This window comes from Otolemur garnettii, unplaced genomic scaffold, assembly GCF_000181295.1.
Source record: "Otolemur garnettii isolate 467f Iridium unplaced genomic scaffold, OtoGar3 scaffold00041, whole genome shotgun sequence".
NCBI lineage: Eukaryota > Metazoa > Chordata > Mammalia > Primates > Galagidae > Otolemur > Otolemur garnettii.
Genome location: NW_003852436.1, coordinates 4247912 through 4262335, shown reverse-complemented (window position 1 = coordinate 4262335; position 14424 = coordinate 4247912). Strand labels below are relative to the sequence as shown.

Sequence of the window (14424 nt, the reverse complement as noted above, 5' to 3'; positions counted from 1 at the left end):
GCTGGGGATTCGAACCCGCCACCTTAGGTGTATGTGGCTGGCGCCTCAGCAGCTTGAGCCACAGGCGCCGAGCCAGCTGCTGCACTTTTTAAGAGAGGCAATTGTTTAACCTGCTGCCCTATTAAAAAGTAATATAACACTGAAGGAAATTTGTATGTTTGAAAGAATTTGTAAGCAAGTAACATAATAATAAAAGACAATGTAAAGAAGTGAAATATGCAAGCTTACTATCAGGAGATGGGTCTTTTGACTCCTGGACGAGATAAAATGCTCTGGCCAGCTCTTAAGGTAATCAAATACCATACAATCATGGTTCAGTTACCCTTTAAGGTACTTTCTTGCTGATGTCAGTAACATTCATGGTTTTATAAAGCAAGTATAATAGCCACAGAGACTGAGCCATAGATACTTTTCTATAAGAAATAATTAATTTTTAAAATAACTTCCTAAGCTCTCAGCCTGGCATTGGGGTGAGGGAGGCTGGAAGGCTTTCATCATCACAGACGGAGTGGGACACTGGGTCCTGCCCCTCCTGGGCTAACAGGGTGGGTTCCTATTCGATTCTCAGTTCAGTGACTTCATATTGAAAGTTGACATTGGCCAGGGTGGGAATATTTATACAACAAAAATCAGCCAAGGTTACGAATCATTTTATTTTGTTTTGGTTTGTTTGGAGAGTTACTTGTGAAATATTTCTCATCAGCCCCCCATCCTGAGGGAGGGAGTTCTTAGAGCAGTGGTTCTCCACCTTCCTAATGCCAGGGCCCTTTAATACAGTTCCTGTGGGTCACTGTCTTAGAGAACTGCTGTCTGGGAGTGATGTGGAATGAACCCTTTGGTTCTGACCTTAATTTTGGAGAATTAAACCCATGTTCAGTAAGGCTCTCAGTCCATCCTGACTCATCCCATAACTCTGCAAACAATGAGGGGCATATGTGTGAATCGTCTTTAATGTTTCCAGCTTCCACTGGTCAAGCTGCCCTGACACATCTTCAGACCTAATGACTAACATGTCTTTTTGATTATGACCTAAAAACCACACATTCATACTTCTTGGAGATGCCTTACTATTAGATAGGGCTATGTAATCATCGCCAGAAACTTTATCTTCTAACTCAGATAATATTTGATATTTTCAGAATAGAATTTTCTGTCTAAATCCTGGGGATTCTTAACTTGGCTGCAGACCAAATAGAGATTTTTCTTTTTTGCTTACTTAAATAATGCCAGTATGCTGTGGTCTTGACTACTGAACTTAGCTGATTCAACTGTTTTCCAAAGTAAATTTTCTAAAATCCTAAAAGAAATGAGCATTTAGAAAAACTGGATATTTTTATTAAATAAAATTTAATTAGGTTTTTTTTTAATTAACTCTTATCTTAAAAGCTTTCCAAAATATATTGTTTGCTTTCTGTTTTAGAAGACTTCCACAGCGAAATGATGTTCAAAAAGAATTCTATTTCAGGGCCACGCCTGTAGCTCAGTTGGTAGGGTGTCGGCCACATATACCCAGGCTGGCAGGTTTGAACCTGGCCCGGGCCTGCTAAACAACAATGACAACTGCAACAAAAATATAGCTGGGAGTTGTGGGGGGCGCCTGTAGGCCCAGCTACTTGGGAGGCTGAGGCAAGAGAATCACTTAAGCCTAAGAGTTTGAGGTTGTTGTCAGCTGTGACACCACAGCTCTCTACCGAGGGTGGCATAGTAAAACTCTTAGAAAAAAAAAACAATTCTATTTCAGCATCTCATTTAACTCTGAAATCTACCAACTTGAATGTCATTTCTATTTCAGTAAATGGCTTGGTCCACTCAAAAAATTGAACAGAAAAGGGGACAATCTCGATTACTTTTGTTTTTTGAACTATGGATAAAGTAGTATCTGTCTGTTAATTAGGTGAACTATATTGAGAAAGCGATTTAATACAGTTATAGTTAATGTTAGTTAATAAAGACAGTGCAAGAGTCCAGGATGTACAGTATCTGCTTTTGGAATTCATCCAGAGGAACGAAAGGTGTTGTTTCTTCTGTCATTTCCTCTGTCATACCCCCACATTCCACGGCTCGGTGACTAGGCAAAATAAAAAAGGGTATTCTCCAGGGTATCACCCTATTTAAACATCTGGCTCTTTAAATGGGCATTCCAAAGGTTGGTTGTTCCTTAATCAGGATGCTGTAAGAGCTTTTTTCCTTTTTGTTTGAGTGCCCTGGAGCTCAGGAAGTCTCCCTGACAAAGCGGTTATCTAATCCCGTGAGCCGCTAACCACGTCCCTCCCTGTTTGGCTGGGGAGTTTGGCTGGGGGTGCCTGTCTCCCGCACGTAGTGATAGCGCTTAGATCTGACATTCCAAAAACCTGGCTTTCCTGGTTGACTGGAGCTCAGAGGACCCTTTCACATACGGGTTTTGCCAGGGAAGGAATGTCACAAAGGAGTAAGATGAAAAAGTGCAGCCCCACACTGAAGCCTGGCCAACGTCCCCTCCCACTGGTAGTTCCCTATTTCTGTCCATGTCCTCGGTTTCTATCCTCTGCCCAGCAAGCACATTTCATTCTCCCCAGCTCCCCAGCTACAACCTTTTTGTATGTTCCCAGAATAACAAAGCAGTCAAGGTTTTACTTCTCAATAATTCTAAAATCCGTTCCTTTGAAAAACCTTTCTAAAATACTCTGTGAGTCACTGCCCTTCTGAGCAAAGCCTCTGCAGTCAGTTGGAAACCGCTTTTACGTTTGAACAATCTGTCACTTTATGTGCAACCCAAAGTCATAGATATGATGAACTGGCATTTATGTTCAGAAGGCGGTGGGCATTAGCATTATCCTGCAGACGGGCACAGACCAGAGCTCTAAGTAAAGGGCCCCTCACAAGCCTGAGCGTCCGGCCCAGAAGCCCACTGTCGTGTCCCCATTGCTTTGTACTAAGATGGGGTGTGGTGGGAAATATTTACACTTTCAAAAATTGCTTATCTTGTCTACTGAGTTATTTTATAACCTGCCTGAATCATTTAAGTTTACTGTGACTACTTTCCACCTTTTTACTCTAAATCTAAACCTATGTGTTGCTGTTTTTAATACTGCAAAAATGCACTTAATCAAAGCAGTGCTACTTTTAAGTCTTCGCTCCAAAGAAATGAAATTATCTATCCACTCATGGGCCAGGACCAGAATAATCATAGCATTATTCAGCATAGCTAAGATAGAAACAAACCAAATTACCAACTGGTAAGTGGATAAACAAACTGCGGTGTGGCCGCACAGTGGGGAACAGGAGTCAGCGGGAAAAGGAGACAAAATCAAAATACACGGATGAATCTCAGAAGCATCGTGCTAAGGGAAAGAATTCAGACACAACAGACCAAGTGCTATGTGGTTCCATTTATAAGAATTCTCATAAAGGTACATAAGTCGATAGTGACAGAGAGCAGATCTGCAGTTCCCAGAAGGTGGGAGATGGGGAAGGAGATGGATTTACCAGGAGGACAAGGCAACTTTGCAACGGATAAAAATGTTCTCTATCATGACTGTGCTGGAGGTCACATGAGTATACACACTTGCCAAACTCATCAAATCGTGCATTTACATTGGCGAATCTTAATGTAAGTAAATTATTACAATAAAATTTTAAGTGCACTGAATCCATCCTGAAATCCTCTCACCAATCCTATGCTTCTTGTAAAATAACAGATGACTTAGTGGCTGCATTCAGGTGTCACACAGGGGACTCCATTGGGGTGTGAGGATCAGATTACATAGATGCTGCTCCCAGCCTGCCACTGAGGGCAAAGCAGAGCAGGAAAAACTGTACATGATTCTCGTGCTGTGGGTTCTGCCTTCTCTGCAACTCAGTTTTCCCGTTTATAACATGGAAGATGTGGGATAAGCCAGCCCTGCCATCCCTCTGTTCACTTAGTCCCAATCTAAACAAACTTTACTCATCATACCCTATTTAAAGACCACTAAATCTGAGGCATGTTAAAATAGCAGATTAGAGTCTATCTGAAAGCATTTGAATTACAATATTAATATTTGTGACTGGCCAGGCACAGTGGTTCATGCAATCCTAGCTCTCTGAGAGGCCAAGGTGGGTGGCTTGCCTGAGCTCAGGAGTTTGAGACCAGCCTGAGCCAGAGCAAGACTCCATCTCTTAAAATAGCCAGGCATTGTGGTGGGTGCCTGTAGTCTCAGCTACTTGGGAGGCTCAAGCAAGAGGATCACTGGAGCCTAAGGGTTGAGGTTGCTGTGAGCTATGACACCAGAGTGACAAAGTGAGACTCTGTCTCAAAAAATATATATATTTGTGGCTATAGGAGATGAGAGTGTGCCTTATCATTCAAATAATTATTATCTAAAAACAGGTTGGAGGAGCAGTGGGGGACAGGCTTCCTGTTCCACGTCTTCTCACCTTTGCTGCTCCTTCTCATATTCCCATAGGTTCTGCCACAGGCACGACCATTCCTTCGGCGGCATTATCTTTCTCTGATTACATCTCATGTCCAGAAGACCACACCAGCATCCTCCACTTTGACAAGAATGAGACTGAAAAGACCTGCCGGGTGCTGATCGTGGATGACTCTCTGTATGAAGAGGAGGAATCTTTCAGGGTGTCCCTGAGCCTGCCAGTGGGAGGGCGGCTGGGAGCCAGGTTCCCTGCCACCAAGGTGACTATCCTGGCTGATCACGCTGACGGTAAGTCCTCTTGCTGCTTCTCACACTGTCCCTCAACAGCTGAAAGGCAAACCTAGCTTAAATAATCTTTTAAAAGAGTATTTTATGTTCTTCAAAAACTGAGAGCAGCTTTTCAAGTACATAGACATTACCAGCACAAGGACAATACATACAAGCCAGTTAAAACACACACACGGCCCAAGGAGGTGGCCTGTAGGTTATAACTTGACAGGAACACAAGAGGACCTAAGTCATGTATCTAAACACCCACAGGACTGCCCCCAGAGTGCCCTCAACTCAGCAGCGTAAGGATCATCCCTCACAACCAGAAGTGTATGTGTAGTCAGGCAGCACCAGGGTACCATGGAGCCTCGTGTGTGGGCATCCAGGCCTCTTCCTCAGACACTCGCAGGACATCTGGCACCACTGGGCTTTCCTCAGTCCCTGGGAAGCCCAGTGGAAATTCAGCCAAAGAGAGGGATGCTGCACTTCTCCCAGAAGCAATAAGAGGCGTCAAGCCCAGTATTATTTGTCTAGATCTGACTGTCCTTTCTATAAGGAGCACTTTTAAAAGAAAAGGGTTACAGAGGCCTGGCCAGGATCAGACTATTTTATCACTAGTCTCAAGTTAGTTTTACCACCTCCTCTCTCACCACGCCTCCGTGTGGATCTGAGTGGCTGTGAGTTGATGAACTCAGATCTCAGCAGGATTAGACTGAGCTGTGATAGACCCCAAATTAATGTCACTGCTTTATGGATACAGCACAGAACCTCCAATAAATTGAGAGCTATGCCAAGAAATAAACACAGATGGAGTAGATGTGGACAAGGCAAATGTATCATGTGCTCTGCCTGGGATTGTCTTTGAAACAACCACAGGACAAGGGAAAATGTGAGTGAGATGAGAGGGGGCATTTCGTGTGTTTGTTGTGTAGTCTTCTCAAAGGACTAGGTCTCAGGTATGTGCAATAAAACAATTTTGCTCCATTAAAGAAAAAAAAATCAAGGATTAAACTCAGTTCCAAAATACATTTTTACAAGTATCAAAAGCTAAGAATAGGCCAGGTGTTGTGGCTCACACCTGTAATTCTTACAATCTGGGAGGCCGAGGAGGAAGGATCCCTAGAGCTAATGAGTTGGAGACCAGCCTGAGCAAGAGCAAGACCCCCATCTTTACTAAAAATAGAAAAATTAGCTGGAGTCCCAGCTACTCAAGAGGCTGAGTCGGGGGTATGCCTTGAACCCAAGAATTTGAAGTTGCTGTGAGTTAGGCTGACACGATAGCACTCTTTCCTGGGGGAACAGAAATTTCGGTCTCCAAAAATACAAATAAATAAAATAAGAATAAGGATAGGCCATGAGGTTGATGCTTTGCTTCTCCAAAATTTCTTTATTAGAATTAAGATAGTAGGCTCAGCGCTCATAGCCCAGTGGTTATGGCGCCATCCACATATAGCCACATACACGGAGGTTGGCAGGTTAGAACCCGGCCTGGGCCAGCTAAACAACTGCAAGAAAAAAAAAATAGCCAGGCATTGTGGTGGACGCCTGTAGTCCCAGCTATTTAGGACTAGAATTCTTTAGGCAAAAGAATTGCTCAAGCCCAGTAGTTTGAAGTTGCTGTGAGCTGTGATGCCACAGCACTCTACCGAGGACAACATAATAAGACTCTGTCTCAAAAAAAAAAAAAAAGAATTAAGATAGTAATTTTTTTCTTAAAATATTATGTATGAATTTTCAGTATGCTTCTTCAGGGAAATTTAGTATTTTGTTATATTTTCTGTTAAATCAAATCAGGAAGTACCTACTAGGATGTTAACCTTGATTATCTAGTTTTATTGAAAATAAATTGTTTTGAAAAGAGAAATACCACTCACACTATCTTACATATAAATTATCTATTTTCCTGGCTGGGCTCCAGAGCTAACAGCTGTAAGGAGGCCACAGCAGAAGAATTCCTTAAGACCAGGAGTTCAAGATCTAATGTTTTCCCAACAGACAAGAAGGAGAATCTGAGTAAATTTAAGCCCACTTGAGACATCTGAAAAATCACTGCTTGGTCAAGTCTAGTTGGTGAATATGGAGAACAGAGAAATAGGAACACTCTGAAAGAAAAAATGACAACATGGTGTTGTGTGGTTTTTGAAGCCTTCTTGGAAGATTAGAATTTATTTTTGGTCTCAAGGTTCTGATTAGGATTATGGCTGGAGCAACTATCTCTTGCCAAGAGGTCAGGAAAGGTTTGTTTAGACAGAGAGCTGCAAACAGAGAAGGCGTTAACAAGGCAAAGTGAGAAGGGAGAGAGGAAAAGTCACAGAGGTGGGGATGTTTTTACATGTTTTTACATACTTGATTTCACATTAGCTCTTTCCTTTTATAATCAATGCTCACTTTTCTGTGATAATGAGGAATGAACATGAATAGTTGCAACCTGCAAACAGATGGCTTCAAAGTCCTTTTCCTGTCATCACCACACCTTTCCTTACAGCCAGAAAGATTGTGTCAGATGGTCTGTTGCTTTTCTCCCCCAGAGCTGGTTATGGTCAAAGTACACAAGGAAAGAAGGGAGAAAAAGGGAAGAGAATCAGAAGTGGACCAGTAGTGTAAGGAAAGCCTGCACCAGGTGCTTGGAGACTAAGATTCTAAACCTGAGCCACAGCTCTCTCTGGGCAAACTCGGGCACATCATAGCATCTGGGGCTCAGTTTCCCAATCATGAAATGGGGGGTTAAATGGGTCATCTCTAGGAATCCCTCCAACTCCAGAATTCTAGAACTAGAACTGGGCATGAACTGCTCAACAGACACCAGAGCTGAACAAGCATTTTCAGAGGGTTCAAGTGGGACTCTATAGCTTTGTTCGTGTGCTCAGAAATGAGTTGACTCTGTAGACTCCCTTGCAAAAGAATGAAGAGAGAGGTTTTTAACCAAAACTGCAGTGTTTATTAATTAGCAATATATTAATTATAGGGTAAAATTAATACTTGCCTCCTTCTTATAGGGACCTTTATAATTATTCTGGGCCCACTTGGGAAATCCAGGAAATTATTCCTTCTCTTTTTCCCCACTGAAAAGTATGTTTTTGGCAACCCATTTACCCAACACCAATTAATAGTTAATTTATTAATAATTAAGAAACTATAATTAACTAATATTACTAATTAATATATTAATTATAACATTATAGCTTATCAATTAAGCTATAATTAATAGCCGTGTTTATTAATTAATAATTTCATTGCTAGCAACAAAAATAATTTTATGGCTAGGGGTCACCACAACATGAGGAACTGTATTCAAGGGTCACTGTATTAGGAAGGTTGAGAAGCACCGGACTAAGGGAATCCAGAAAAAGCAGATTGGAAGAGCCCCCAGAAGAAAGTACCACTTGTGCTGAGTGTAGGGGGTAGGTGGAATTTGAGGACAGAGAAATGAAGGCCAATAGCATTTCAGGTGCAGTGAACAGTGTGGGCAAAACGTATGAAGAGATGTCAAGGGCATGATTTGAAACAGGCTTTGCGGAAATGCTATAGACCAACTCCGTATATTCAGTAGGATTGAGAATCAGTCTCATACTTCACGTTTATGAAGAAGATCCATTTGTTCATGTATTTATTTTTTGCAAAAGCATTTGTTGAGCCCCTGCCAGAGAACTGTGTCAGGAACTATGCTAGGCATAGGGGATGCAGCAGTGACGCACACGGAACCAGTATAAAATCAAGGAATGTAGGGGCCAAGGGAAAACTTCCCTTTTGCCCTCTGAAGTTTCACTGAAAAATCAATTCACAAGTGGCAGATCAGTGTGGGTTCAGGGGAGGAGTGCAGTCAGTACCCCATATCCCAGGGGACCCAGATATTTATATAGCCTTATTATAGGGTGCTTCCCATGCAGGAGGGCATGGGAATTACAGCATAGTATATAATATATCCATCAAGGGGCAATAAATGATTACTAACCAGAAAAATGGATCAGGGAGCAGAGATTAATTTGCAAATGTTTCTCTTTGGAAATTGAATAAGGTTACAAGAGACATCTTGTGAAAGTGTCTGCTCAGGTGTGGTTATATTCTTGATCTTTTCTGCAAAAAATAACAAGAAAACAGGGACGCAGAGGAAAAACAATTGTTCTCTTAGTGGGTCCGTCAGGATTTTGGGTAGACAGAGAAAATCTCTCCCAGTGTCTTTTGATTTCTAAGGGCCTTTAATTCAAAACACTAATTATACCAGGGCAGTATATGTTGGGGTGAAGTTCCCTGCACTCCTTCTGTGGAAACACTTCTGGAGTTTTCCTAGAGACTAAGTACAGTATACTACTAATAATTTACAGCTATTGTAACTGAGGTTCAAACGTAGGAATAACTTTCTGGTAAAGGTCTAGGATTGAAATTACTGCAGAAAAAAAAAAAGAAATTAGATGATTTTTGAGAACACTTTTAAGAAGAGAATATGCTATATAATGTCACTTGAGTTGTTTGTATTCTATACATAAGCCTTGCCTAAGGACACAAAATAGAAAAAACTATTTCCAGAGTCATAGAGGCATAACAGCTTGGAAATAGAAGGAACCTTGAACCTTGATACCATGTAGTTCAGCCACATCACTCAGGCCAGTTAAAGCCTGGATTCCTGTCCCTGCATCCGTAACTCCTCTGCACTCCGTTAGGTGCCTCAGCCGGGTCATTCTGGTATGTAGGTACCACCAAGAAATAGCCAGGCCTTCATCAGAGAAATATACTCTTCCTTTTTTTCCTTTATTAATTCTTTTTATTAAATCATAACTTTGTACATTGATTCATTTATGGGGTTCAGGGTACTGCTTCAATATGCAATGTGAAATGCTTACATTGAACTAAGTAACACATCCATCACAATTATACTCATTTCTGAATAGTTTTGAAATGTACCATTGCATCACGCACATTAGGTGAGGTCCCCCCAAATGCCCTCCTTCCTCCCATACCCCCCCGCTCCTCTTCCCTTCTACTTTCTGGACTATAGTTATGTTTTGCCATTCGTATGAGTGTGTAGGTGGTTATATATTGATTTCATAATAGTATTGAGCATATTGGATACTTTTTTTCCATTCTTGTGATACTTTACTAAGAAGAATACATTCCAGCTCCATCCAGGTAAACATAAAAGATGTGAAATCTCCATCTTTTTATGGCTGCATAGAATTCCATGGTGTACATATACCACAATTTGTTAATCCATTCATGGGTCGATGGGCACTTGGGCTGTTTCCATGTCTTGGCTATTATGAATTGGGTCGCAATAAACATTCTGGTGCAAATGTCTTTGTTGTAAAATAATTTTTGATCATCTGGGTATATACCTAGAAGAGGAATTGCAGGATCAAACAATAGGTCTACTTTTAGTTCCTTGAGTATTCTCCAAACTTCTTTCCAAAAAGGTCGTATTAGTTTGCATTCCCACCAGCAGTGTAGAAACATTCCCTTCTCTCTACATCAATGCCAGCATCTGTAGTTTTGGGATTTTGTGATCTGGACTAATCTTGTCGGAGTTAGATGATTTCTCAAAGTGGTTTTGATTTGCATTTCTCTGATGATTAAGGATGATGAGCATTTTTTCATGTGTTTGTAGGCCATGCACCTGACTTCATCAGAGAAGTTTCTGTTCAAGTCTCTTGCCACGTAGACATGGGGTTATTTATTCTCTTCTTATTGATTAGTTTGAGTTCTCTGTAGATTCTAGTTACCAGACCTTTCTCGGAAGCATAACCTGCAAAAATCTCCCATTCTGAAGGTTGTCTGTTTGCTTTACTTACTGTGCTTTTGGCTGTGCAAAGCTTTTTAGTTTGATCAGAACCCAGTAATGTATTTTTGGTGTTGCTTCAATTGTCTGGGGGGTCCTCCTCATAAAATATCTTCCCAGGCCAATTTCTTTAAGTGTTTTCCCTGCACTTTCTTCTAGTATTATTATAGCTTCATGTCTTAAGTTTAAATCTTTTATATTGTGAGAATCAATTTTTGTTCATGGTGAAAGGTGGGGGTCTAATTTCAGTCTTCTACAGGTCGCCAGCCAGTTCACCCAGCACCATTTGTTGAAAAGGGAGTCTTTTCCTCCATTGAATATTTTTGATAGGCTTATCAAAGATCAAATGGTGATAAGTAGCCAGGTTCATCTCTCGGTTCTCTATTCTGTTCCATAAATCTATGGCTCTATTTTTGTGACAGTACCATGCTGTTTTGATCACTATAGATTTATAGTATAGCCTGAAGTATGGTAATGTGATACCTCCTGATTTGTTCTTATTTCTGAGTAATGTATTTGCTATTCTGATTTCATATAAAATGAAGTACTGTTTTTTCAAGTTCCTTAAAGTATGACAGTGGTGCTTTAATACAGATTGCATTAAATCTGTAGTTTGCTTTGGGTAGTATGGACATTTTAACAATGTTGATTCTACCTAGCCACGAGCATGGTATGTTTTTCCATTTGTTAACATCTTCAGCTATTTCTTTTCTCAGAGTTTCATAGTTCTCTTTATAGAGATCTTTCACATCCTTTGTTAGGTAAATGAATCCTTGATTGTTGTTTCAGCTTGACTATTGTTGGCATATATAAAAGCTACTGACTTGTAAGTATTGATTTTGTATCCTGAGGCTGTATTCCTTGATCACTTCTAAGAGTTTTGAAGTTGAGTCCCTGGGATTTTCCAGGTATAGGATCATGTCATCAGCGAAGAGTGAGAGTTTGATCTCTTCTGACCCTATTTGGATACCCTTGATCACCTTCTCTTGCCTGATTGAAATAGCTAAGACTTCCATCACTATGTTAAATAGCACTAGAGACAGTGGGTATCCTTGCCTCATTCCTGATCTGAGTGGAAATGTTTTAAATTTTACACCATTCAATATGACATTGGCTGTGGGTTTGCTATAGATGGCCTCTGTCACTTTAAGAAATGTCCCTTTTATGCCTATTTTCTTAAGAATTCTGGTCATGAAAGGATGCTGGATATTATCAAAGACTTTTTCTATGTCAATTGAGAGAATCATATGGTCTTTGTTTTTATTTTATTGATGTGATGTATTATATTTATAGATTTGCATATGTTGAACCAACTCTGTAACCATGCAATAAAACCAACTTGATCATGGTGTATAATTTTTTTGATGTGTTGTTGAATCCTGTTTGCTAAGATCCTATTGAATACTTTTGCATTGATATTCATTAATGATATTGGTCTATAATTTTCTTTCTTTGTTGGATCCTTTCCTAGATTGGATATCAGGGTGATATTTGCTTCATAGAATATGCTGTGAAGTATTCCTTCTTTTTCTATGCTTTGGAAAAGGTTGAATAATATAGGTACTAGTTCCTCTTGAAAGGTTTGATAGAATTCGGATGTGAAGCCATCTGGTCCTGGACTTTTCTTTTAAAGGAGATTTTGTATTGTTGATGCTATTTCAGTGGTTGATATAGGTCTTTTCAAGATTTCTAATTCTTTCTGATTGAATCTAGGAAGATGGCTTGCTTCCAAGTATTGGTCCATTTCCTTCAGATTTTCATATTTCTGAAAATAGAGATTTTTATAGTAATCACTGAGGATTTTTTGAATTTCTGAAGTGTCTGTTGTTATTTCTCCTTTATCATTTCTAATAGATATTAGAGATTTTACTTTTCTATTTCTGGTTAGGTTGTTAATCTTTTCAAAAAACCAACTTTTTGTTTCATTGATCTTCTGAATGATTCTTTTGTTTTCAATATCATTTAATTCTGCCCTAATTTTGGTTATTTCTTTTCTTCTCCTGGGTTTGGGGTTGGAATAGTCTTCCTTTTCTAGGTGCTTGAGATGATCCATTAAGTTGTTGACTTCCTCTCTTTCTATTTTCTTGATGAAGGCTTCCAATGCTATAAATTTCCCTCTTAGGACTACCTTTGCCGTATCCCACAGGTTTTGATAATTTGTGTCTTTGCTATGATTTAGGTCCAAAAATTTGGTGATGTCCTTCTTAATCTTATCTTTGACCCAGCTATCAGTCAGCCTAAGATTATTTAGCTTCCATGATTTTGAGTATGAAGATTCCCATTGCTGTTGAGTTAAACTTTTATTCCATGGTGGTCATAGAAGATATAAGGAATAAATTCTATTCTTTTAAATTTTCTGAGGTTAAACTTGTGTCCTAGGATATGATCTATTTTGGAAGATGACCCATGGGCTGAGGAGAATAATGTATATTCAGTTTTATTAGGGTGAAATGTTCTGTAGAGGTCTATAAAGTCCATTTGTTCTAGGATCAGGTTTAAGTCTAATATTTCTTTGTTTAGTTTCTTCTTGGAGGATCTACCCAAAACTGTCAGGGGTGTTAAAATCTCCACCCATTATAGTGCATGAAGATATCAAGTTGTTCATATCCATTAAGGTCTGCTTTATGAATTGAGCAGCATTCTGGTAGGGTGCATAAAGGTTAATTATCAAAATCTCTTCATGTTGGGTATTTCCCTTCACAAATATGTAGTGACCTTCCTTATCTTTCTTTATCTTTGTCAGTTTAAAGCCAATTGTATCTGCTATTAAAATTTCAACCTCGGCTTTTTTCTGGTTTCCATTGCCTATATTATACAAGTCCATCCCTTCACCCTGAGTCTGTTTTTATCCTTTAGGGTAAGGTGAGATTCTTGTATACAGCAGATATCTGGTCTGAGGTTATGTATCCAGTGAGCCATCCTGTGCCTCTTTAGAGGACAATTTTTAAACCATTCACATTAATTGAGAGAATTGATAAGCCTGGTTGTGTTTTGAGTGTCATGATTTTTCAGAAGCCCAGTGGACAATTTTAATCCTTTCACCACTGTGGAAGTTGGGTTTTGTTCAAAAAAATTCTGAGTGAATTTACTTTGGAGGTAGATCATTGTGCTGGTGGTTGTGGAGGATGGGTCTGAGATATCCTAGAGAGCTGGTTTAGTTATGGCAAATTTCTTCAACATGTCTATGTCATTAAGGTATTTGATTTCTCCATCACAAATGAAACTCAGTTTAGCTGGGCTGGAAGTTGTTTTGTTTTAGGAGACTGAAGGTCAATGACTATCTTCTTCTGGCTTGAAATGATTCAGCGGAGAGATCTACAATTATTCTGATATTTCTCCCTTTGTAGGTGATGCTTTTCTTACATTTGGCTGCTTGCAGAGATATTCTCTTCCCTTTAAGATTACCAAATGTAGTGATCATGGAGGCTGGCTGCTTTTTTTGGTAATAGGACATTGCCTTCAAGTTCCAAACCCACAGGAAACCACTAGTCACTGCAGTTTGACCCCATCATCAGATAAAGAGTTGCAGACTTTTCAAATGTTTGCAAAGCTGTGCCTAATGGTCCAAAATATGGCAACTCCACAGGTTCCATTCAGCAAACAGACCTTTTTAAAGCATGTGCTTATATATGCACACAGCAAAAACATAGATAGTTTAGAGACAGCGCCAGACTTTGATGTTGGTTCTCTCCACACAGAGTAGGGTTTGTAATGTGCCCTGATCCTCTTTAACTACTGTCAGCTCTGTAGCATTGTCTCATTTATGTGGACACATGCTGACTGTGTACAACTGAAGAAACATGCTACTTGGCCAGTGGACAAAATCTAAAGTGAAAGGACTGGTGCATTTTGTCAATTATCTCATAAGCTGAACAAATTTTCAGGTAGTAATGACAAATTCCCACAATGAAAAGGAGAACCATGGGGTGGTGCCTGTGGCTCAAAGGAGTAGGGCACTGGCCCCATATGCCAAAGGTAGCAGGTTCAAACCCA

General features: G+C 39.9%; 1 protein-coding gene across 1 annotated transcript in view; it reads left to right on the top strand.

The window, feature by feature from the left end:
* FREM3 (FRAS1 related extracellular matrix 3) overlaps positions 1 to 14424 on the top strand; it is a 90347-nt gene that overhangs the window by 58004 nt on the left and 17919 nt on the right. The window contains exon 6 of the mRNA XM_012805412.1: positions 4425 to 4679. Coding sequence (XP_012660866.1) covers positions 4425 to 4679 — 255 coding nt within the window. The remainder of the gene's footprint in view (positions 1 to 4424; positions 4680 to 14424) is intronic.